The sequence below is a fragment of the Schistocerca serialis genome, chromosome 3 (genome assembly GCF_023864345.2).
Source record: "Schistocerca serialis cubense isolate TAMUIC-IGC-003099 chromosome 3, iqSchSeri2.2, whole genome shotgun sequence".
NCBI classification, from domain to species: Eukaryota; Metazoa; Arthropoda; class Insecta; order Orthoptera; family Acrididae; genus Schistocerca; species Schistocerca serialis.
Genome location: NC_064640.1, coordinates 338,729,342 through 338,753,754, shown reverse-complemented (window position 1 = coordinate 338,753,754; position 24,413 = coordinate 338,729,342). Strand labels below are relative to the sequence as shown.

Below are 24,413 nucleotides of genomic sequence, written 5' to 3'. Positions count from 1 at the left end.
TGTGTTATCAGTCAGTCGTCGGTAGTTAAAGTGAAAAAAAAATCTTTTAATCCGTTTTTAGATGGTTTGAAGTAGTGACCTGTGATACACTTACTGTCAAAATTCCTCAATACAAGCTGAACATCGAAATTTTACCAGCTGACAAATAATATGAGGAGATAGACAATGTGTGTAGATTTGTGTGTGTTATTTAACAGCTGTCCAGCAAATCCAACAGTCGCAGGAGGACGACCAAAGAAGAAAGGCCAAGATACTTTAGAGGTATAAAAATCAGGTCTGCAACACTCTCTCAGATTCAATCGTCTACAGTTATGGTGACTGTTTAATGATCTGTCCATCATAAGCTTACTGATGAAGTCAGTGTAAGAGTGAGAAGAAAGACTGGAGTTTCATATACCGTTGACATATTTATTACACGTGTTACAGCACAAACTCACATTGACCAAGGGTGAGGATGTCATACTTAAGTAACCATCCTCAAGTTCACATCAAGTAATTTGGGGAAACTGTAAACACCAATCTAATTCTATTAGTATCTTTATTACCAACTATATTAAGGTGAATTGTCAACATTTTCACAATAATTTCGCGTTTCTAACTTTTTGGTACAGAAAGTAAATAAAGCATTTTATACTGCTGTCAAGATTCTTACTCGTTCCGGTAGGACTTGTGTTTCAATAATGTGGAATAAAATGAGGAAAGTGGGTAGTGCCAGTCCCTATTGTCGCCCGTAAATGGTCTTGGTACCAGGGCGACCCCGCCACCGGAGTGGCTCCTGAGCAATTTGTGTCTGTATGCCGGGCTGATTCTGTGCCGACCACTGCTGCGGACGTCGAGCGAAGAACTGGTTCTGTAGCCACAACTGGTACTGCCGATCAGCTTCCAGCTGGTTCTGCACTTGCGACTGATTGTCTTCTGTCTGTGACCCTATTTCAGGTTGTTTTCGGATTTCGGTCTGGGTGACTGGTGTCCGCGAACGTGTGTTCGGCAGATCTTGAGGTTGCGACTGAGGCTGCGTTTGTGAATCCGGCTGGTTCTGTGGTTGACGCTGAGCATCTGGCCTTTGTGTCTGCGTATTCGGCTGATTCTGTGGCTGCCGCTGTGTCCCTTGCCCCTGCGGAAATCCTTGAGGCTGTGGACGTCCGAGGTGCTGCTGAATGTGCTCCCTGAAAGAAAATAATGGGTGTTTTTATGGAGTTAATATTGTATAACAAAATATGGCCGATCGCTTTTATTACACACCAGACCCCTTGATTTTTACCCACATGTGTTCCCACGCATTTTCTCATCGTGAAATGCTCTTTCCTCATGTCCGTTTTATTTCTGTATTAAATCATTCCTCCGACAGTACATCGAGGACTGGAAATGCAATAACTTCAAGTCATTCAATGAGGTTTTTTAATTTTGAATGAAGCATTATAACAAACTACACTACTGGTCATTAAAACTGCTACACCAAGAAGAAATGCAGATTATAAACGGGTATTCATTGGACAAATATATTATACTAGAATTGACATGCGACTACATTTTCACGCAATTTGGGTGCATAGATCCTGAGAAATCAGTACCCAGAACAACCACCTCTGGCCGTAATAACAGCCTTGATACGCCTGGGCATTGAGTCAAACAGAGTTTGGATGGCGTGTACAGGTACAGCTCCCCATGCAGCTTCAACACAATACCACAGTTCATCAAGAGTAGTGACTGGCGTATTGTGATGAGCCAGTTGCTCGGCCACCATTGACCAGACGTTTTTAATTGGTGAGAGATCTGGAGAATGTGCTGGCCAAGGCAGCAGTCGAACCTTTTCTGTATCCAGAAAGGCCCGTACAGGACCTGCAACATGCGGTCGTGCATTATCCTGCTGAAATGTAGGGTTTCGCAAGGATCGAATGAAGGGTAGAGCCACGGGTCGTAAGACATCTGAAATGTAACGTCCACTGCTCAAAGTGCCATCAGTGCGAACAAGAGGTGACTGAGACGTGTAACCAATGCCACCCCATACCATCACGCCCGGTGATACGCCAGTATGGTAATGACGAATACACGCTTCCAATGTGCGTTCACCACGATGTCGCCAAACACGGATGCGACCATCATGATGCTGTAAACAGAACCTGGATTCATCCAAAAAATGACGTTTTGCCATTCGTGCATCCAGGTTCGTCGTCGAGTACACCATTGCAGGCGGTCCTGTCTGTGATGCAGCGTCAAGGGTAACCGCAATCACCGTCTCCGAGCTGATGGCCCGTGCTGCTGCAATCGTCGTCTAATTGTTCGTGCACATGGTTGTTGTCTTGCAAACGTCCCCATCTGTTGACTCAGGGAACGAGACGTAGCTGCACGATCCGTTACAGCCTTGCGGATAAGATGCCTGTCATCTCGACTGCTAATGATACGAGGCTGTTGGTATCCAGCACAGCGTTCCGTTTTACCCTCCTGAACCCACCGATTCCGTATTCTGCTAACAGTCACCGAATTTCGGCCAACGCGAGCAGCAATGTCGCCATACGATAAACCGTAATCGCGACAGGCTACAATCCGACCTTTATCAAAGTGGGAAACGTGATGGTACGCATTTCTGCTCCTTACACGAGGCATCACAACAATGTTTCACCACGCAACATCGGTCAACTGCCGTTCGTGTATGAGAAATCGGTTGGAAACTTTCCTCATGTCAGCACGTTGTAGGTGTCGCCAACAGCGCTAACCTTGTGTGAATGCTCTAAAAAGCTAATCATTTGCATATCACAGCATCTTCTTCTTGTCTGTTAAATTTCGCATCTGTAGCACGTCATCTTCGTGGTGTAGCAATTTTAATGGCCAGTAGTGTAAATAACGCCGCTATTGTTCACAGTGAAAGCGACAGTGGAACTTTTTTTCACATATATAATACATTTTTTCACAGGTACTAGTCGTGATAAGTAAGTTATGAGACCCTAAGGTACAGTTTAACGTCACGTGATGGAATCTGGGCACATGTTTACCTGCTGTGTCATGCTTGGCAGTGTCGTGATGTCAGTTGTTGCCTGGCCAGAAGCACGCATGATCTTAGTCTTGGTGCCAGCACACGATCTCCGATATCACCATCGGAGATGGTGTGCTGGCACCAAGACTAAGATCACGCGTGCTTCTGGTTCAAATGGCTCTGAGCACTATGGGACTTAACTGCTGTGGTCATCAGTCCCCTAGAACTTGGAACTACTTAAACCTAACTAACCTAAGGGCATCACAACCACCCATGCCCGAGGCAGGATTCGAATATGCGACCGCAGCGGTCGCTCGGTTCCAGACTGTAGCGCCTAAAACCCCTCGGCCACTCCGGCCGGCACGTGTGCTTCTGGCCAGGCAACAACTGACATCACGACACTGCCAAGCATACCTACTCTGGTGTCGTCAAAGAGTCGACTAGAGTGTGGAATGGCGCTCTGTCGACTAGAGTGATGAGTGTAAGTTTTATCTGTATGCGGATGATGGACGTACACGAGTAAGACGTAAACCTTGTGAGCGGTCTATTTCAGAATGCATTCACCCACGACAGACAGGTCTCGCCCTGGGCTTCATGTTATGGGGGCTATCATTTAGAACGCGTGGTAACATTTGATGTTTCTGCAGGACCATTACACTGCACAGGTTATCACCTTGCTCCTGCCATTTCGTCGATGTGATGGTGCTGCGCTTTTTCAGCTGGACAACGCACGTCCAAATACGGATGCTGTGACGCTATATGCTTTTCGTACTACACAACTACTGCCTAGCCAGCAAGATAACCAGATCTCTCTACTATTGAACACGTATAGGTGAAGCTGGAACTTATTCGTTCACCGTAGCCTACAGGAACCACTGCATAAATGGAACTAAAGGTGCGAAAATCTTCGGACAATCTATCACAAGATGCTATTCGACACCTTTGTGAGAATGTACGTCTGCGTTGCCGCCTGAGTGGGATATCTGTGTACTGATGCGACAGGTCGAGCTCCCCTTACTGTGACATGAGTGTTTCATTCGGTCTGAGTTTGTTATCATATACTACTCCTACAATGATGAGTTTTCTGTCACATAACTTGTCAATAAAATGACCTTGTCTTTAAGGGTGTTTCATTTTGTTTTCGACCCTGTATTTCCAAAAATGTATGGCTCACATACAGTTTTCAGAACTTTTGGATTGCAGTAGTATGGAAGTGACAAGGAACACGATCTGGAAAAAGATGCAATTTGACCATTACAATGTCTGTGTGATGTGTGACTGACAAAATGCCAGCACGAAAACCAGGTTACCGTACTTCGCAACGAACCGTCAAGGTCTTCAGTGGAGTTAATGCCACAATAAGGAAATCACGGTGAGAGTACCGTATGATGGCTGCTGGCTTCGCGGATCGATTCCCTCCACCCTACCCTTCTGCCTACAGTTTTTGAAACTTAACATGTTCAGTTCTCACATATTGGTTGTGAGCGCCTCTACTACACTTTTAGATTCCAGAAATTAACCAGTGACGCTTTGGCGATCTGTAGTCCTCCAGGTTGACTCTTTGTGCTTAGTATACCTCACCTGATCGTGTTGCAGACCCCTGAGCTTTTCTCTCCTGCTAGCTTGCGAGAGAGAACGCTATGCGTGCAACATCATCGCGCCTGCAACGTCCTTCTAGCGTTGTATACATATAACTTGATCAGATATCGTACAGAACGTAAGGCTCGGTAGTGAAGTGGTTGTACCAGATTAAGACTTCAAAGATTATTTTGTCCAAAACTGACATAATGGGGCCATAGCTGTGGAAAATACAGGTTAATTGTTACTTTTATTAATAACAACAATCAAACACTGTCAAATATTTGTATTATCAAGAAAAGTTACTTCAACGCAAATTGCTTAAAGAAGGTTTATATAACAACAACTCCTTGTGGCGATACTTATGTCAATTCACGAGTTGCAGCATAGTCGCAGTAAGTTTCTTCAGCGATCCAGGAATTACTTATTTTATTTTATTGTAAATCCTGTCACGGACAACAAATTTCTGTAAAAATTATATCGATGTTGTAACATGTCCAAATACGTATTCTATGGCACTATTTTCTGTCTGTCAAATTTCATCAGAATTGAGGTGTGTGTGTGCGGTGCTTTACACTGAATGGAAGTCTGAAATATAAAATGAGCTTATTTTTCCGCGTTATGTGAAGCTCACCAACAGCAAACATCGGGTCCACAAAAACAAAGCAGGATGTTTTATGCGCGTAGCAAAAAAAGTGGCTCTAAGCACTATGGGACTTAACATCTGAGGTCATCAGTCCCCTAGAACTTAGAACTACTTAAACCTAACTAACCTAAGGACATCACACACATCCATGCCCGAGGCAGGGTTCGAAACTGCGACCGTAGCGATCGCGCGGTTCCAGACTGAAGCGCCTAGAACCGCTCGGCCACAACGGCCGGCCGCACGTAGCAGTTACAAAGCTAATTATGTTGTTTTGTGGAAATGAAAATAAAATAGTCCTCTTACAATATCTTGTGTTGCTGTAGGGCATCACTAACCTAACACAATTTCACCACAACTGAAAATAGACGTTATATGGTCAGAACTATTTAAATGGATCGAGTTAAATATTAACAACCGTCTGAAGATGGACCTAACACTTTGTATACAGTAACGGTGTCATTTTAATAAACAATGTCTGGCTGTTCCTACTTGTACTTAGAATCCACATGTAAAACTCACAGATTAGAGTTTCAGTTCATGTTCCAGCTGGCTTTAAACACGGGTTTCACCTTCGAAAATGCTCTATGAATGTGAATAAGCGAAGTCGTGCCGGTGTTCATGTTCCACGTTAAATTATTGTTGGTGTCTCACTAATGGCTGATTCTTTGGGTAAGAAATACATGCTATTTCTAGTAGATAACCGTGTTCCGTGTGCCTACCTAGTTCGACTATCTGTTCAAAAGTCTGTTATTCAGTGACTTGTCAGTCCTAGGATTTTTTTTTTTTTTTGGTCGTTTATCCTTTTGTCATCTCAGGAAGTGATTTTTGTGTGAGAAACACTGACTTGCACCGTGCTTTGATACTCGTGTTAAACTTTAAGTGTTCGTTTAACTGGTTAGACAAGTCTCTTCGAAGATCGCAGGGAGGCAAATCATATCACCACCAACAGAGGTACATCTGGTACAGCACTATAATGCTTCCAACAACCTCCAGATTGAGGGCGCCTATACTTATATGAATTCCATAACAATGTTATTTTCAAACCAACTTAAAGTTTTATGCATCCCTTGTACTCATGAAAGATCACAGATGAAATAGAGTGCCAGTTTCAAATGTTAAATGGTGAAATTGAGAATACAGTCGGCGTACTCGACATTAGTCATCAATGTATAATCAGTGCAATCGCAGCACGTAACTGGTGTAGTACCTGTAGTTGCAGTTAATGACATGTCGATTCATTGTACATAAAAACTTTGAAAAATATAATTGTGACTGAAAGCGGTGTTTGATTCTAATCTCCACTATGAAGAACAGTCATTTGACGATCATTGAGGCATCTGGAACCCTAATGTAGATGAGAGTTTCATATTTCAAATACAGAGCAGTTTACAGAGCAATTATTTGTTTTATTGTTGTGTAGAAGCCGATTCTGGTGTCGATATGGCAAACACATTCTAGAGTGGTGATGGACGACCCAAAATTAGCTGGTGTGACAGAATAAATGTCCATTATCGGACTTTGTTTGGGAAGATGAGGAGAGGGTCAGCGTTTAAATCTGCGTCAGTGCGCCAAAGTACTTAAAAACGCGTTCGCAGTCTCCTGTGAGTTGGATTATGTGGCTGAGTGAATGATCCATGTGTCGAAATCAGACGATGACTTCATCGGTATACTTGGTGTTATTCGAGACATGTATCATCTCTTCTGTAGCATATGCCTGCTCCGAGTTTCATTCTCTCCCTTCCTTTCACTCCACATTCAAGCAATATTACATTGCACAAGTACTCGCGACAGCCACCTACTCCATACTCAAGCAATATTACGTTGCACAAGTACTCACTCTATCCATCTACACGATACAGATACCCACTTGACACTCCACTTCATAACAGGTCTGAGGAATGCAACGATAAACCACCTTCACGAGGATTTAGCCTAGGATAGTAGCTTCGACAACCATCGACATTTCGGCAGGTGCACAACCCGTCATTTTCAAGGCACAAATGCAATATGAGAGCCGTGTGCAAGCAAATTTAAAATCTCGGTACATGGGGCATATGCCGAAAGAGAACACACACACACACACACACACACACACACACACACCCCGTAAACACTGGTGCCGTAGCACAACCAAAGATGACCAACGGCAGATGTTATCTAAAGTGAATATTAATTACCAACAGGTGAGGTAGCGTTAACTCTGTCCCTCTGTTATTTGAACAGGAAGAAAGCAAGATTCCAAGCAGAATTTAAATCTTTGATTACATTGTACCAATAGCTGGAAGTGCATGCCAGATTCTCTGCGTTGCCATTTTCCATAGGATGACCGGTACCAAGACAATGTTTTGCAGCAGTAGATTTGCTGAGCTGTTATAATCGTGCGTGACTCTTTGAAAGGTATATACACAGGATAAAATTTTACAAGAAAACTTTATATTGAACCAGAGATGGTCAAATGTAGTATCGATTGTATAGTGGCGTCGCTGTTCAACAGCGATCGCTGGTTCAAGGTGTTATGGGTAATGTGTAGAGTAACTTTAGATAGCGAGATGTATGGAGGACTCTCAAGCGTAAAGGCGAGTTGTAGCTGATGTGTGCTGGATATATACGATGATTTTTTATTTCCAAGATACCATACTGGAAATAATTAAGGTAAAGAAAGTTGTTCTGTTACCAATGCAATGCACGTAATCGTAAGTGATTACTGAGACAATGTATGGCACTCACATCCAATGACTCTCTAAAGCTAACTGTTACTGTATAATCAGTTTATTGTGTGTTAATTGTGAGCGTTATTAATTTTCAGAGTCAAAATTCAAGTTTTAAAGTTATTGCCATATTGTTATTTACCACAAATCAATACCAGTTACCATACCCATGTCATTTTTGATAAACTATTTTGCTCAAGAAGTTATTATCTCAGCCATATTCGATTTAATTAAAATGTATGATAAGCAACAGCGTTACACAATAGCTGTATGCAAACTATACAATTTAATATACTAACAGAGAACAGTGGGAAGAGCGTTACCATTGCGCAGATAAAGGTAAGAAATTTTATTATTTCACGGATATCATTCATTAAGCACAGGGAACATTATTTTCAAACTGATCAAGTTTTGTTTTATTACCGGGGCCATTCCCAATCAATAGTGTTGCATCAGATTCAGTTTTTGTACTACGTAAATTCGTGCAGTTTTGGTTAGGTTTAAAGTTATTGACAATTAACATTCTCGCAGTCAGAAATGTTCATTACAGGGCAAAGCGCATAAGCGACGAGATAAAATACACGTTCGCATGCCATTCCCATTCTAACACATCTGTTGCAGACTACTGTCGTGTTTCAACTCATGCTCAATATACCAGTCCTTCACGGTCCTGATGGTCTGACCAATGCACAATGTGCCACAAATGCAAGGTATGTGGCACACACCAGCCTTACGCAAAAAAAAAGGTTTCAAATGGCTCTGAGCACTATGGGACTTAACATCTGAGGTCATCAGTCCCCTAAACTTAGAACTACTTAAACCTAACTAACCTAAGGACATCACACACATCCATGCCCGAGGCAGGATTCGAACCTGCGACCGTAGCATCAGCAAGGTTCCGGACTCAAGCGCCTAGAGTCGCTCGGCTACAGCGGCCGGCTCAGCCTTACGCAAACCGAGATTATAGTTTACGGACACTAAAAAGATCCCAATCTTAAATGGTGGTCATGTTTTCGTAAAATATGACCAATCCTGTTGGAAATGCTATATGCGTAACGTAAAAACACCATAGACTTTCATGCCACCTTGTTATTTTTAACACTCAGCCAATTCACGTGTGTCTCATCTGCCTTTCACTTTAACCATTCAGACAAAATGAGACCGTGAAGTGAGATAACTCAGCTGACAAACTTTCAGGTTCTGAGATGGCGTGGGTACTAGAACCCAAGATAGTCAATTCCCCGTCATGCTGAGCCGAGTGGTGACAATAATCAGTTTGGAAATGTAAATCAGTGTGAGGTGGCTTCCAATAAACGGCATGTCCGAACGTACCATTAACCTTCCTCCCGACCAATATACCAAGGAAGGGAAGGCAGCCATCCTTTCCTACATCCATCATGAAGCGAATATACGGGTGAATTGAATTCAGATATTCCACAAAGTCATTTCAATTTTTATTTGTATGAGGCCAAACAACAAAATTATCGCCTACGTATCTGAAAAAGACGCAGGTTTCAGTGCCGCCGACTCTAAGGCACATTCCTGGAAATCTTACATTAACAGACTGACAATACTGTTTAGAAGAGTAAATTGCAATTTGACTGTGCATTACTATCTTTTGTACTATCTAGATTTCGGTTTTTATGCCATTCTCAAGTACAGTGCTAAAAGTTGTTGGACCATTATTATGTCATATCTGTTAAAACAGTCCAAAGCAGATAAACAAGTTCTACTCTGGACTGCCTTAATAGATATGACATAATAATGGTCCAATAACTTTTAGCATTGTATTTTAGAAGGGCATAAAAGCCGAAATCTAGATAGTACAAAGGATAAATATAGTAATACATAGTCAAATGATGGTTTACTTTTTTAAACAGTACTGCATTACTGTGACTCAACATAATCGAAAACGTTTTAGACTGGCAACAATAGGTGACAAAAACATCCCCATCACTACTCTTCCTGTCTGTGCTTAAAACTGGTCATCGAATAAAAAGTAAGACAACACATTCGAAATAGGTTTGTTAATTCAACAACAAAGCTAACCTCAGTTAAACATAACGGACGAGACAGTGGAATGCGAGTGAAGAAAGAGACCATATCGAAACTTACTAAAATATCAGTGGCATTCAAACTCAATCCCTCTAACCGATATAAGAATTTATTCGAGCTCTTAATGTAATGCACACACCACTCTACTGGAGGTATCAGCAGAGTAACATGAGGTTTCGCTACACGGTATGTCGGAGTACCAGTGTTATTGACAATACGCAAACAGGAAACCCTTGTATCTTCAGACAGGTCGTCGTCACCATTGGGCTCAGCATGAAGGGGTAATTCGTACCTTGGTTCATAGGTCCTACTTCACCTCAGACTCTGATAGCCTATACGCTGAGTTAGTCCATCTCGCAGTCACCTTTAACCAGAATGGTTCTAGTGAAATACAGGTGAGACACACATCGCATTATCAACCAGCCGTGGACCGAGTGAGTGATGATAATATGGAGGTGGCACTAACAGGTTTCATCATTTTCTGCGAAAACGAGATGTGAAATTTCTTTCGACCGTCATCTAAGACAGGGATGGCCAAGATTTCGGCACGCGGGCCATACCCGGGACCGAGTGCTGACGTGCTCAGCCTCGCTTCGTATTTCCGCCTCCAGCACGTCGCGCTGTCTGAGCGCGTGTAGGGAGAAGAGGATAAAACAGCGAACGCGCCGAATTTAAATGGCAGTGCAGTCGTACCGCGTATGACCTGGTTTTGTATTTCACATTTCTCAACAACATACATTACAAACAAAACAAGCTTTCAGTATTAATTAATTATATTTGTCGTGCTGAAAATACAATGTAATTTCTATCAGGTACAAACTGTCGGCATACGGACAGAGACTGACAATTTCGGCGAGTTTCGCTCTCAAGTTGCCACATAAACGTGACTTACGTAGTTTCATATTCGAAAAAAAGGTCTTTCACATCAGTATGTCGATCGAAATATTATAGCACTTTTGCGGCCTTATTATGGAGACTTGGAAAATCCAACTGAGAAAAACAATGTAGACGTCCTGGACAGTTTTCACGTTAAAAGATTTGTAATTGAAACTGGAATTACCTTGAAGTCAATCAGTTACATCTGCACATGCACAGGGGCGCATTCAACAGAAACGGCAGACAGACTCGAAAACAGATGTAAGATTAACAAAAATGGCTCTGAGCACTATGGGACTTAACATCTATGGTCATCAGTCCCCTAGAGCTTAGAACTTCTTAAACCTAACTAACCTAAGGACAGCACGCAACACCCAGTCATCACGAAGCAGAGAAAATCCCTGACCCCGCCGGGAATCGAACCCGGGAACCCGGCGTGGGAAGTGAGAACGCCACCGCACGACCACGAGCTGCGGACTAAGATTAACACTGTCCTCAAAACTTTTATAAAACTAACGTTGTAGTTCTTGCAAGGCCACAATAAATTCTTCAAACCTCGGGCTTTCTTTAACGCATGTGAGCTTAGGAAACTGGATTGTCTTCGTCAGAATGTGTCCCTTCTACAACGCGATTTCCTCTTTAAATGAATGCCCATAAACCACAAAGAAGATACTTTGCAATGCCTTACTTTGAGCAGCGTGTAGTCAAGTCAACTTAAAATGCGAAGTTTGCAGTCCATTCTGGACGTTCTAATTTTCATTCCTGCATTCCATTTTCCTTCATAAATTCAACAATAGAGATATTTTAATCGAAAAATCGTTCTAATCATGCCCCTTGACTTAGCCAAAGTGCTACATGAAGTTTCCATACTCTTCGTTCATTTCCATTGAAAACTATTGCAACTGAATTGGAATAACGGATGCAACTTCAGAAATTTTACTATTCGTATTACCAATTTCTTCAAGCGCTCCATGCTTGCAAAATTGCCACAAAGTGCTTCTTGATGTACAGAACAATGAATCCCATCCATTGATCTTTGAAATTTTGTTTTCTTTCATTGTCATGTAAAGGTTTAAATTCTTTCGGGATGGTATTATAATGTCGTTTCATAGCAAATAAGCAAGACCCGTCTCTTATGTGAATTGAGAATTCTCATCCCTCTGATCTGTAATTCCCTTCCATTTTAAAGGATTGTGACGACAGATCGCTAGACTGCCTCTTTTGTGCAATCAGCCATTGGACCTGTGAACGTCCTTCATACCGCGGACAAATAGCAAAGGTAAACGGAGCTGACACCACGATTCCGCCAAACTCAGAGAATTGTGACGATCGCGAAATGCTGCACCGTAATGTTAAATGAAATGTGGCGCTGTTCCAGGCTCTTCCGAGAAGGAGCGAGCAAAGCCGCGTACCAGGCCGGGTCTCGGCTCGCCAGTGGACCGCACACGCTGTACGCATGAACTTTGGCACGCCATAGCCGGCCCTGATCTAAGATTAGGGACCTGGAGGGTCTGTTAAGAATGATCTTGGTTTACGTAAGGCGGGTGTCTACCATATCTCTTGCAGCTGTGGCATGTTACACTTGTCAGACCATCTGGACTGTAGAGAACTCGTGTACTGAGTGTAAGTGGCCCACACGCTTAAAACACCTGAGAAAATCAACTGTTGGATAACATTTCCTCGGTACCCTTCATCCTATGGAATATAAACACACGGAGATTCTGGCACGCACTTCCAGCTATTCCAGCTATTCCAGCTATTGGGATGGTGTTATTAAGGAAGCAGCTGAGATTAAATTAGCGAGCGATATTGCAAAGAAGAGTGGAGGTTTTTGTTTAAATTCTGTTTGGAATCTTGCTCTCTCCCTAGTCAAACAGTAGACTTAACGTTAACTCAGTTGCTGCTACTTAATATTCACTACTGATAACATCTGGCGCCAACGGCCTTGCCGCAGTGGTAACATCGGTTCCCGTCAGATCATGGATGTTAAGAACTGTCAGGCTTGGCTAGCACTTGGATGGTTCACCGTCCGGGTCTGCCGAATGTTGTTTGCAAGCGGGGTGCATTCAGGCCTTGAGGCCAACTGAGGGGCTACTTGACTGAGAAGTAGCGGCACCCGCCACCCAAACTGACAACAGTCAGGAGAGCGGTGTGCTGACCGCTGCCCCTCTGTATTCACATCCAGTGACGCCTAGGGGCTGAGGTTGACACAGTGGCCGGTCGGTACCGTTCTGCCTTCAAGGCCTGTTCGAAAGGTGTGTGTGTGTGTGTTTGTATTGATAACATCTGATGTAGACTATCTTTGTCTGTGTGGTTGTGTGGTGACACTTATGTTTACTGTGTGTGTGTGTGTGTGTGTGTGTGTGTGTGTGTGTGTGTTGTCTTTCAGCACATGCCCTCCATACAGAACTTCTAAATTTTCTTCCAAAGCGCTCTCTCGTTGCATTTGCGCCTTGAAAATGATGGGATGTGCAACTGCCGTAATGTCGGCGGTTGTCGAAGACGTCAGACGACTTCATTCTCGAAATTTGTTGGAAAATTTATAAGCGGGGAAAATCTCAAAGTTTCGCTAGTAATAAGGTACACTACTGGCCATTAAAATTGCTACATCACAAAGATGACGTGCTACAGACGCGAAATTTAACCGACAGGAAGAAGATGCTGTGATATGCAAATGATTAGCTTTTAAGAGCATTCACACAAGGCTGGCGCCGGTGGCGACACCTACAACGTGCTGACATGAGGAAAGTTTCCAACCGATTTCTCATACACAAACAGCAGTCGACCGGCGTTGCCTGGTGAAATGTTGTTGTGATGACTCGGGTAAGGAGGAGAAATGCGTACCATCACGTTTCCGACTTTGATAAAGGTCGGATTGTAGCCTATTGCGATTGTATTTTATCGTATCGCGACACTGCTGCTCGCGTTGGTCGAGATCCAATGACTGTTAGCAGAATATGGAATCGGTGGGTTCAGGAGGGTAATGCGGAACGCCATGCTGGATCTCAACGGCCTTGTATCACTTGCAGTCGAGATGGCAGGCATCTTATCCGCATGGCTGTAACGGATCGTGCAGCCACGTCTCGATCCCTGATTCAACAGATGGGGACGTTTGCAAGACAACAACTGTGGTGTCACCGCCAGACACCACACTTGCTAGGTGGTAGCTTAAATCGGCCGCGGTCCATTTAGTACATGTCGGACCTGCGTGTCGCCACTGTGTGATCGCAGACCGAGCGCCACCACAAGGCAGGTCTCGAGATACGGAATAGCACTCGCCCCAGTTGTACGACGACTTTGCTAGCGACTACACTGACGAAGCCTTTGCTCTCATTTGCCGAGAAACAGTTAGAATAGCCTTCAGCTAAGTCCATGGCTACGACCTAGCAAGGCGCCATTAACCGTATCTGAAGATAGTCTTATTTGTATTATCAAGAGCGATGTACCACAAGGATAAATAAAAGATAAGTATTCGAGGAGCTGCATACTTTTCTTATTAGAATTCAATACTTATCCTGTTCCAGACTTGACGCCAGTCGGCGTGTGTGTACGCGTGCCTTTCGGCTCCCTTCTCAGTGTGGCGTAGCTAGCTTGTTACGCCACAACAACAACCATCTGCACGAACAGTTCCACGACGTTTGCAGCAGCATGGACTATCAGCTCGGAGACCATGGTTGCGGTTACCCTTGATGCTGCATCACAGACAGGAGCACCTGCGATGGTGTACTCACGAGGAACCTGGGTGCACGAATGGCAAAACGTCATTTTTTCGGATGAATCCAGGTTCTGTTTACAACATTATGAAGGTCGCATCCGTGTTTTACGACATCGCGGTGAACGCACATTGGAAGCGTGGATTCGTCATCGCCATACTGGCGTATCACTCGGTGTGGTGGTATGGGGTGCCATTGGTTACATGTCCCGTTCACCTCTTGTTCACACTGACGGCACTTTGAACAGTGGACGTTACATTTCAGATGTCTTACGACCCGTGGCTCTACCCTTTATTCGATCCCTGCGAAACCCTATATTTCAGCAGGATACTGCACGACCGCATGTTGCAGGTCCTGTACGGGTCTTTCTGGATACAGAAAATGTTCGACTGCTGCCCTGGCCAACACATTCTCCAGATCGCTCACCAACTGAAAACATCTGGTCAATGGTGGCCGAGCAACTGGCTCCTTACAATACGCCAATCTCTACGCTTGATGAACTGTGGTATCGACTTGAAGCTGTATGGGCAGCTGTACCTGTACACGCCATCCAAGCTCTGTGTGACTCAATGCCCAGGCGTATCAAGGCCGTCATTACGCCCAGAGGTGGTTGTTCTGGATACTGATTTCTCAGGATCTATGCATCCAGATTGCGTGAAAATGTAATCCTATGTCAGTTCTAGTATAATATATTTGTCGAATGAATACCCGTTTGTCATCTGCATTTCTTCTTGGTGTAGCAACTTTAATGACCAGTAGTGTAGTATCACATTGTCTTAAATGTCCAGTGTCTCTAGTTTCCCAATGGATGTTCCTTCCTACTAGATATTGTACTGTAGGAAGATAAAACACGCGCAGACTTCGTTCAAAGCTGGAATCATTGATGAAGAAGTATCAACAGCTCCACAGTGATACAGTGACACAAGGACACATTGCGAACAAACATTAGTGGTGCTGTGGCAGTATCTGCGTACCTGTTGACGAACCAGAATGGTTGACGGTCCTCTGGCCAGGCACCGACTTGCGAAGAGATGAACTGTTCAGGCGACTGCGTGGTAGTAGTCGTCGCACCAACACGGTTTTCAAGGCCTTCCTCAGAGTTGGCCGCGGCGAACTGCGGCAGCGGGCCCGGGTACGACCAGCCACCGCCTGCGTAGAACGATTGGTACTGCGACATCGCCGTTCCCACGAGCGTCAGCACCGCCACCAACGCCGCTTTCATCCCCAGCTGTTAGGCAAAAAATTACTGCAAATCGATACGTAAGATGTGTCGTCCACTTCTGATGCCGAGTTTAATCTATGATGAATTCTACGTCAGGAAAACGTCCCGTCAACATCGAGGTCATTAGAGATGGAGGACAAGCTCGGACTTTTTCAGGGATGGGGAAGGCATATCTGGGACGACTCAGAGAAATCACGGGCAATATAAATAAAACCTAAATCTGTATGGCTGGTCAGATCTGAAACGTCGGTCCCCTGAATGCGAGTTCAGTGTGCTAACCACTGCGTCACCTCGCTCTGTGTGTATGATAGAGGATACTCCCCATAATACCACGTATTAAGTTTCTTTCTTATCCATTCACGCATATAACGCACTAGTTGTGACTACTTAAATGCCTTCGTGTGCGTGCTAATTAGTCTATCTTATGTAATTCTTTAGTTTTTCCAGGCGATATGTTGACATGTTGAATAATCAGATCTTCTGCCGGATGTTCGCGTCGTTCTTGCACTATATTTTGACAGAGTGATTCGCTGTATTCTTTAGGTGGTCCCCTAGCCACCTGAAGAAGACAGTGAGACACGACGTCGAAATATCGTTCTAGAACGACACGAACAACCGGCAGAGGACCCGATTGTTCAAGGTAGTCTAATCTTATCTTGACCCGGTAGAAGCGATGCGCATGGGGTTTTAATATATTCCTAGATTTCTCATTTAATGTTGGTTGTTAGAGTATCTGAAATAGCCTTTCGCAGGAGAGCTGGTATCTCTCTTAAAGAGTCTGTCAGTTCAGATTTGTCAACATATTTGTGACACTTTCCGAGGCCGGCCGCGGTGGTCTAGCGGTTCTAGGCACTCAGTCAGGAACCGCGCGACTGCTACGGTCGCAGGTTAGAATCCTGCCTCGGTCATGGATGTGTGTGATGTCCTTAGGTTAGTTAGGTTTAAGTAGTTCTACGTTCTAGGGGACTGATGACCTCAGATGTTAAGTCCCATAGTGCTCAGAGCCATTTTTTTGACACTTTCCGGGGTGTCATACAGCCCTGTGACTAATCGTATTGCCCTCTTAGTATAAGTTCAATATTCCCCGTTATATGTGTTTGATACTGGCCCCATACATCTTAACAATGTTATGGGTTGAGTCGCACTGATGATTTGTAAGTAGCCTTCTCTGTAGACTAAAAGCATTTCCTCAATATCCTACCAAAGGGCCTAATCATATTTGTGCAGATTTTTTCAGATAATACTTCATTACAGATAACTGCATCACCCGTAAAATTTCTGAATTCTGAGGTCACTATTAATTGTAACTATCATGTTATTGACATACAACATGAGCAGCAGGGGTTACAACACACGTCCCTTGGGCATGCCAGAAGTTACTTCTACACCTGTTGATGACTCTCCATTATCTAATCACTCTCAATCAATGCTTCCAATGTAAATCCGTACCAAGAAATCATCAATCTAGTCGAAATTTCATTTGATATCGTATATGATCATACTTCCTTTAACAAGTGTGTGGTACTGAGTCAGACCTGACTGCCCTGGCTTTCAGTGCATGTTGGATTTCGCATGACCGCTGTTTTCTGAATCCGTGCTTTCTCGCAAGGAGGAGGTCATTGTGTTCAAGATAGCTCATGAAATTTGATCTCAGAATATATTCTAACATTCTGCGATAGATGGATGTGAATGAGTTTGCACAATAGTTTTGTGGGTTATATCTGTTACTCTGCTTGTAGACGGGATTATTGTTGATCCTTGCCTTTAATGCGGAATCCGACTGTGTTGCACCGATATTCGTCGAGAAGTTGGGTATTTGTTTCTGTTGTTGCATATTTCATAAATTTATTTATAAAACCTTGAGAATTAGGACTGTGCAGGTACGTGCAGGAGAAAAAGCTGTTACGATCTGAAAGTCACGCACGTTTCTGTGGATTAGGAAAGGCAGCAAACCAGTGGTGTTTAAGATGAATGATGAATAACATGATAGCTGTTCCCCATTACCCGCTTCCTGCTACTATCAATCACATGGTTATTTTAATTGATATGAAACTGCCACTACAAAACCTTCCAGGCACATACAGTATGAAGTTAACAGGATATTTGGAAAATCCGCATAATGTCTCTCTGGGTATGCAGAGAAAACTGGATGGGTAATTGTTTGCACATGAATCCATGTCCAGAGACGTCGTGATTCGGAAATAAGCGTCTGATGTTCAAAAAAGCGACAAGAATTTGCTGTAAACCTGCGAGTTACTGCTTTTGTAACCAGCTAACTAAAGCGGTTACAATGCTCATTGCCATGGAGTGCAACAAAGTGTACAGCATTCAGGTTTCATATTATTCACTCGTTACCTTTTTTGTCCTAGTCCTCATTCTCTTACATGAATGCGATAGCGGTTTGCTAGTCAGTTGCCTATGTGGTAATTAGCAGATTCACTGTAAATTATTTTTCTCTTTTTCCCACTGTAGACGAGGAAAGAGAAACAGTCTGTTCCATGTGTTTGATGCTATATCGTAGGTACAATAGACCTCCGGACTTGGGTATCTATTAAAATTTCTGTCGTTCCTGCAGCCTCTACACGGAATCTGCGTCAGGAATTTCCGGAAACTTATAATTTGTGAGGCCGAGGTTTTTGCGGCTAATAAATATTCCCGAGGCCCTCCCGATCAATACATGTTGCTGATGCTATAGGGCATTAGTGCAGTTGGCGCCATCTTGTATACATTGCCTCACAAAAACATGAAGCACCCAAGAGACATGGTCTAATGTCAGTGTAATTACGTACATGTACACACCATCGTCGCATATGTAAATGATTAGAGGTGCGGTTCTCTGTGACAGATAGAACGGCCACCAGAGTGCTTGGTAGGTTAAATAACGGGGGTGAACAACATCAGATGTTGAGTGATCACTGCGGACACGGAGACAGCGTTATCAGCACCTAACGGAGTTTGAAAGGAGCCTCATTGCGGGTTTTGATTAGGATGGCTGGTCGAATCGTGCAATATCCAGCATTATGAGGCATTCAGACGTGACAGTGGGTCGAATTGGACTGCATGGGAGCGTGAAGACAGGTATACTCGTCATCAAAGTTCCGGTCGACCATACCCAGCGGCAGCCGAACTCCAGAATAACTACAATACCACATGCAGATTGCCGTTAACACCTCCTAACAGCTGTGTTTGGCGTGGTGACTCGACCGTGGAGTATAGATTGCTGATGAATGACACCGCATTGCGTTCAGCGATGAATCGTGGTTTCCTGCATGACCGTCTTCGGCGACTATGATTGGAACTTGGGGAGAGACTTTTGGAGAGGCAGAGCGCGACTGCTCCTGACGTCATGAGGCGGAGAGCCATCAGGTATGCCTTCACGTTATGGTTGGTGGAGATGGATGGAACTCTGAAAGCACAACGGTACCTCATGGACATCCTGTGTGCTCATGCGTTCTCTCTCATGCGACAGTACAGCAGTGCCATTTTTCAACAGAACAATACTCGTTCACTCATGGCACGTGTGTGTCTGCGAGCCGGCCGGAGTGGTCGTGCGGTTCTAGTCGCTACAGTCTGGAACCGAGCGACCGCTACGGTCGCAGGTTCGAATCCTGCCTCGGGCATGGATGTGTGTGATGTCCTTAGGTTAGTTAGGTTTAATTAGTTCTAAGTTCTAGGCGACTGATGACCTCGAAAGTTAAGTCGCATAGTGCTCAGAGCCATTTGAACCATTTGTGTCTGCGAACTGTCTACTTGATGAGGTAGTCCGGTGACTAGCAAGATCGCCAAATCATTCCCGATAGAAAACGTGTGGGAGCAGCTCCACGATATCTCCATCCAGCATCCTGGGTTTCAGCGATCAGTTACAACAGTTGTACGTCACCTTGCGTTAGAAGAGGATACAACGACTTTATGACAACACTCCCAACTGAATCAGTGTGTACATTGAGGTGAGAAGGTGTGCAACGTCATAATTATAAGTGGGCTCATATTGTCAAATTCTTTGTAAATTTGGCTCAAGTTTGTAATCTCCGAAACGACACGATATCATATGCCTTCTTAACTGGTGAACTTTAATTTCGTTTCCTCTTCCCCTTGTGAGTTCTTCACTTTTTTTTGACACGCAGTATAGTTTATAAAAGAAACTATCTTGCTTACTATTTCCTCTTCGTGAAAAAGTAATACGTGTGAAACTTCCTGGCGTTAAGCAGGACATTTTTACTGAGCGAGGAGGCGCTGTGTAAAGACACTGAGCTTGCATTCGGGAGGATGATGGTGCAAATCCCGGTCTGTCCACACAGGTTTAGGTTTAGTATGGTTTCCCTGATTCTCTTAAGGTAGATACCTAGAAGTTTCCTTGAAAAAGGACAGCAGATTTCTTTCCCCGTCGTTCCCCATTCAGCGTGTACTCCATCCATAAAGCCCTTGTTATCGACTGGGCGTTAAACCATAATTCTGATTTTTCCTTCAGGTACTGTTTCGTAGACTCCATTTGAGAACCTGAGCAAAATACACCGATAAGCCAAAACATTATGACCACTGCCCACCGCGACGTTGGATGTCACCTGGTGTCTACGCGGGCACGTGACGCTGTAACAAAAGGATGTAAGAGGAGCAGACACGGGCGTGGGATCACCCTAACAAAAATATGGGCTGCAAACGGCGAAATCCATTGAGCTAAGCGACTTTGACAAAGAGGAGATTCTTACTACACACAACGTGTGAATAAGATCAAGAAAACGGTGAAACTGGTCGAATGTTCACATGCTACTCTCGTATCTACGGAAAGAGGTAGAAAAACAGTGCAATTACCACTAGACACTAAATGGTTGGACGTTGAAGGCTCCTCATAGAACATGGGGTTTGGAGGCTTGTTTGCTCTGTAAATTAGAACAAATGGTGATCTGTGGCACATCTGCCGAAAGATCACAATGCTGGTGCACGCACAAGTGTTTTGGAGCATATCATTCATCGTACATTGTTGAACATGGAACTCCGCAACAGACCACCCCTATGTGTTCACACATTGACTCAACGACATTGTCAATTAAGATTGCAGTGGGCGCGGGACAATAGGGATTCGATCGTCGATCAATGGAAACGTGTCGGTTCTTCGGGTGAACCAAATTTTTGTCGATGGTCGTCTCCGCAAACGCCGTAATCGAGGTGAACGGTGGCTCGAAACGTCCAGCCCGCCACGGATGCAGGCTGGTGGGAGCAGTATTATACTCGTACTTCGAGAGACATTCTCCTGCGCTTGCATGGGACCTGTGGTAGCAATCTAAAACACTCTGATAGCTGCGAATCACCTGGATCCCTTCATGCTTGATGTCTTCTCCAACGGTGATGTTATCTTCCAGCAGTATAATTGTCCCTGTCTCGGAACCAGAACAGTGCTACAGTGGTTTGAGAAGCATTATAGAGAACTCATGTTGACGTCTCGGCGACCAAATTCACCTGATGAAAATCCTATGTAACCCACCTGCGTTGGCCGGCCGGAGTGGCCGAGCGGTTAAAGGCGCTACAGTCTGGAACCGCACGACCGCTACGGTCGCAGGTTCGAATCCTGCCTCGGGCATGGATGTGTGTGATGTCCTTAGGTTAGTTAGGTTTAAGTAGTTCTAAGTTCTAGGGGAGTTATGACCACAGCAGTTGAATCCCATAGTGCTCAGAGCCATTTGAACCACCTGCGTTGCTATCGGGCGCCATCACCGCGTACGCATATCAGCGGCCCGTTATTTACGTGAATTACATGACCTGTGCGTAGACATCTAATGCCACATACCTCCACACACCTACCAACAAACTGTAGGATTCCTGATACCCAGAATCAATGATGTATTTCGTTCCAAAGAAGGTCAAACAAGCTATTAAACAGGTGGTCATAATGTTTTGTTCATCAGTCGATATGCATCTTTTTTAGTGTGTTATACTCAAGTTTATTCTACGAATTAACAAAAAATTACAGAAACAACAATAACTCAGAAAAACATAAAGCAGTCAATACGAAACATATATGTTATTTTAACAGTAGTACTGCACAAAGAAGCAGCATATAAATCAGTGGCTCAACTGCCTCGGTGTGATTTATTAATGATGTGCTTTCGGGTTCCAGTCGAATTGCTGATTTCATCGAAAGTACACCATTAATTTCGAACCATAATTTTAGTATTCAAAATTTTTACTCAAGTGCTGCCAGGGAATACGTGCTTTAAGTTGTCCAGAAGCCGAAATACTACATCATCCAACTCTTAACTGTGAAAGTAATTCCTTCCAAACGGAGTGATTGCGCGTGGAGTGGTATGTCTTTACGTGGAATCACAGATCGGCAACCGGCCGGAGTGGCCGAGCGGTTAAAGGCGCTACAGTCTGGAACCGCACGACCGCTACGGTCGCAGGTTTGAATCCTGCCTCGGGTATGGATGTGTGTGATGTCCTTAGGTTAGTTAGGTTTAAGTAGTTCTAAGTTCTAGGGGACTTATGACCACAGCAGTTGAGTCCCATAGTGCTCAGAGCCATTTGAACCATTTGAACAGTTCGGCAAATTATTTGACGCAGAACGATGATAGCGTAATGCGTCACTCACTGGTCCTGTTTTGTGCCCATCACTCTTATGCGGGGGTAAAACTTTATCTTAATTAAGTCTAACAGAAACCTGATTTAATATCTGACCGTCTTCACACTCTCCCACTACGATCACCAGGCGTCAGGCAAATCCTACACTCGACGATGAAGAGAATACAACGACTTATATCCAGATTCCACTTCAGATGTTTCCTTGTCCACTGTGTTCGCCCACGGAGGAGCAAGGGGTTCGTACTATTGTTCGTAATGGAGACCTAGAGGCCAAATGTATCGTGTGAAGATGGTTAGGTACTGTCTGCTTTGACACAGCCCTCCCAATTGCCTCCAAAACGGCAGCGCACAGTGCTGTAGCATTCAACATGTGATGCCTACGCGAAATGAGTTCTGGTAGCGATCATCAGATGGTGATGTCAGGCAAGCGACCTCAAGGAGGTTGATCTTCAGTTCTTTTTCTCACGATAGCGGTCGAATGCTTGAACGACATATGCCAGTTCGGCAGGCTATGGCTTATGCTGTCACTCTTCTTGTCGTGAAGTGACAGTGCTCTCGCAGTCTAACCTTGATTTGATTCTTTGGAGGGATATTGACAGACGGAACAGTATACTGAATCTGCACTGCACTGAAAATAAAGGCTTACTTTTACCTCAGTCACTCAGATGGCTCTAACAGTTGTTGGGTTGTTTTTGGGGGAGGAGACCAAACAGCGAGGTCATCGGTCTCATCGGATTAGGGAAGGACGGGGAAGGAAGTTGGCCGAGCCCTTTCAAAGGAACTATTCCGGCATTTGCCTGGAGCGATTTAGGGAAATCACGGACAACCCAAATCAGAATGACCGGGCGTGGGATTGACCCGTCGTCCTCCCGAATGCAGGCTCTAACAGTAATTACTGGTTATCAGAAGAATTTAGAGAAAGATATTTCTGATAAAAGAAAATAAGACGCAAAATATCGGTTATCTCTGTGTAGAATTTAAAAATAAGTATCACGGAAATAAAAATGTGAGACGAAATGTTCTTTCATATTGTGATCATTACTGCTTTCCAAAGGTATGTAAACAAAACACAAAAATATTCGCCGCGCGGGATTAGCCGAGCGGTCTTAGGCGCTGCAGTCATGGACTGTGCGGCTGGTCCCGGCGGAGGTTCGACTCCTCCCTCGGGCATGGGTGTGTGTGTTTGTCCTTAGGATAATTTAGGTTAAGTAGTGTGTAAGGTTAGGGACTGATGACCTTCACAGTTAAGTCCCATAAGATTTCACACACATTAGATTTTTTTTTTGGACAAAAGTATTTACACTTACTCTTGTGAAAAATGCCTTAACGTGCATTTGTACAGCTGATTTAAGTTTTAGTATTTAAATTCTCGAAATTATTCTGTTGTTCGTAATCATTTAATGTATCACTAATCAATCCATGAATCTTAAAACATGTTTATACAGGGCGAGTCAGGAATAAAGGCACATGCTTTGAGGGGTGATAGTATTAGTGATTTTGAACAAAAACTTCAAATGAAAATTAGCAATTTCTTAACTGTATCCAACATACAGCTGTTTGGAAATAACAGGCGTCTGTCGCATGTCCGTCTTCACCAGCACTCGCACGTGGATACAACCAAAGCGACATTACGCTACATAGTGTAGTCTTAACTGACCATTCTAATACACACTTCACTTGCACATGGTGGGGTGACGAGTCCTGTGGGTTTACACGTTGTTTACCTCGCAGTGGTTACACCAGTGTACTACACTGGTACAATCAAAGCAGTACGAGTCACTGTAGTGAAAATGCCACAGGTCTTCACAGAGGCAGAGTATGGTGACATGATCATTGTCTACGGGTTTTGCAATAGTAATTCCAGAGCCGCTGTTCGCGAATACGAACGGCCATTTCCTATCACGGAGTTCTGGATACGGATATTTAACAGGGTGTTTGACAGATTGGCTCTGAGCACTATGGGACTCAACTGCTGAGGTCATTAGTCCCCTAGAACTTAGAACTAGTTAAACCTAACTAACCTAAGGACATCACAAACATCCATGCCCGAGGCAGGATTCGAACCTGCGAC

At 44.0% G+C, this 24,413-nt stretch overlaps 1 protein-coding gene across 1 annotated transcript in view; it reads right to left on the bottom strand.

Annotated features, from left to right (window-relative positions):
- Positions 1-387: 387 nt before the first annotated feature.
- LOC126470149 (activating signal cointegrator 1 complex subunit 2 homolog) overlaps positions 388-24,413 on the bottom strand; it is a 35,745-nt gene continuing 11,719 nt past the window's right edge. Inside the window, exons 2-3 of the mRNA XM_050097762.1 lie at positions 15,522-15,775; positions 388-1,166 (exon numbers count right to left, since the gene is read on the bottom strand). Of these exons, the coding sequence (XP_049953719.1) occupies positions 719-1,166; positions 15,522-15,775 (702 nt within the window). The 3' untranslated portion in view covers positions 388-718. The remainder of the gene's footprint in view (positions 1,167-15,521; positions 15,776-24,413) is intronic.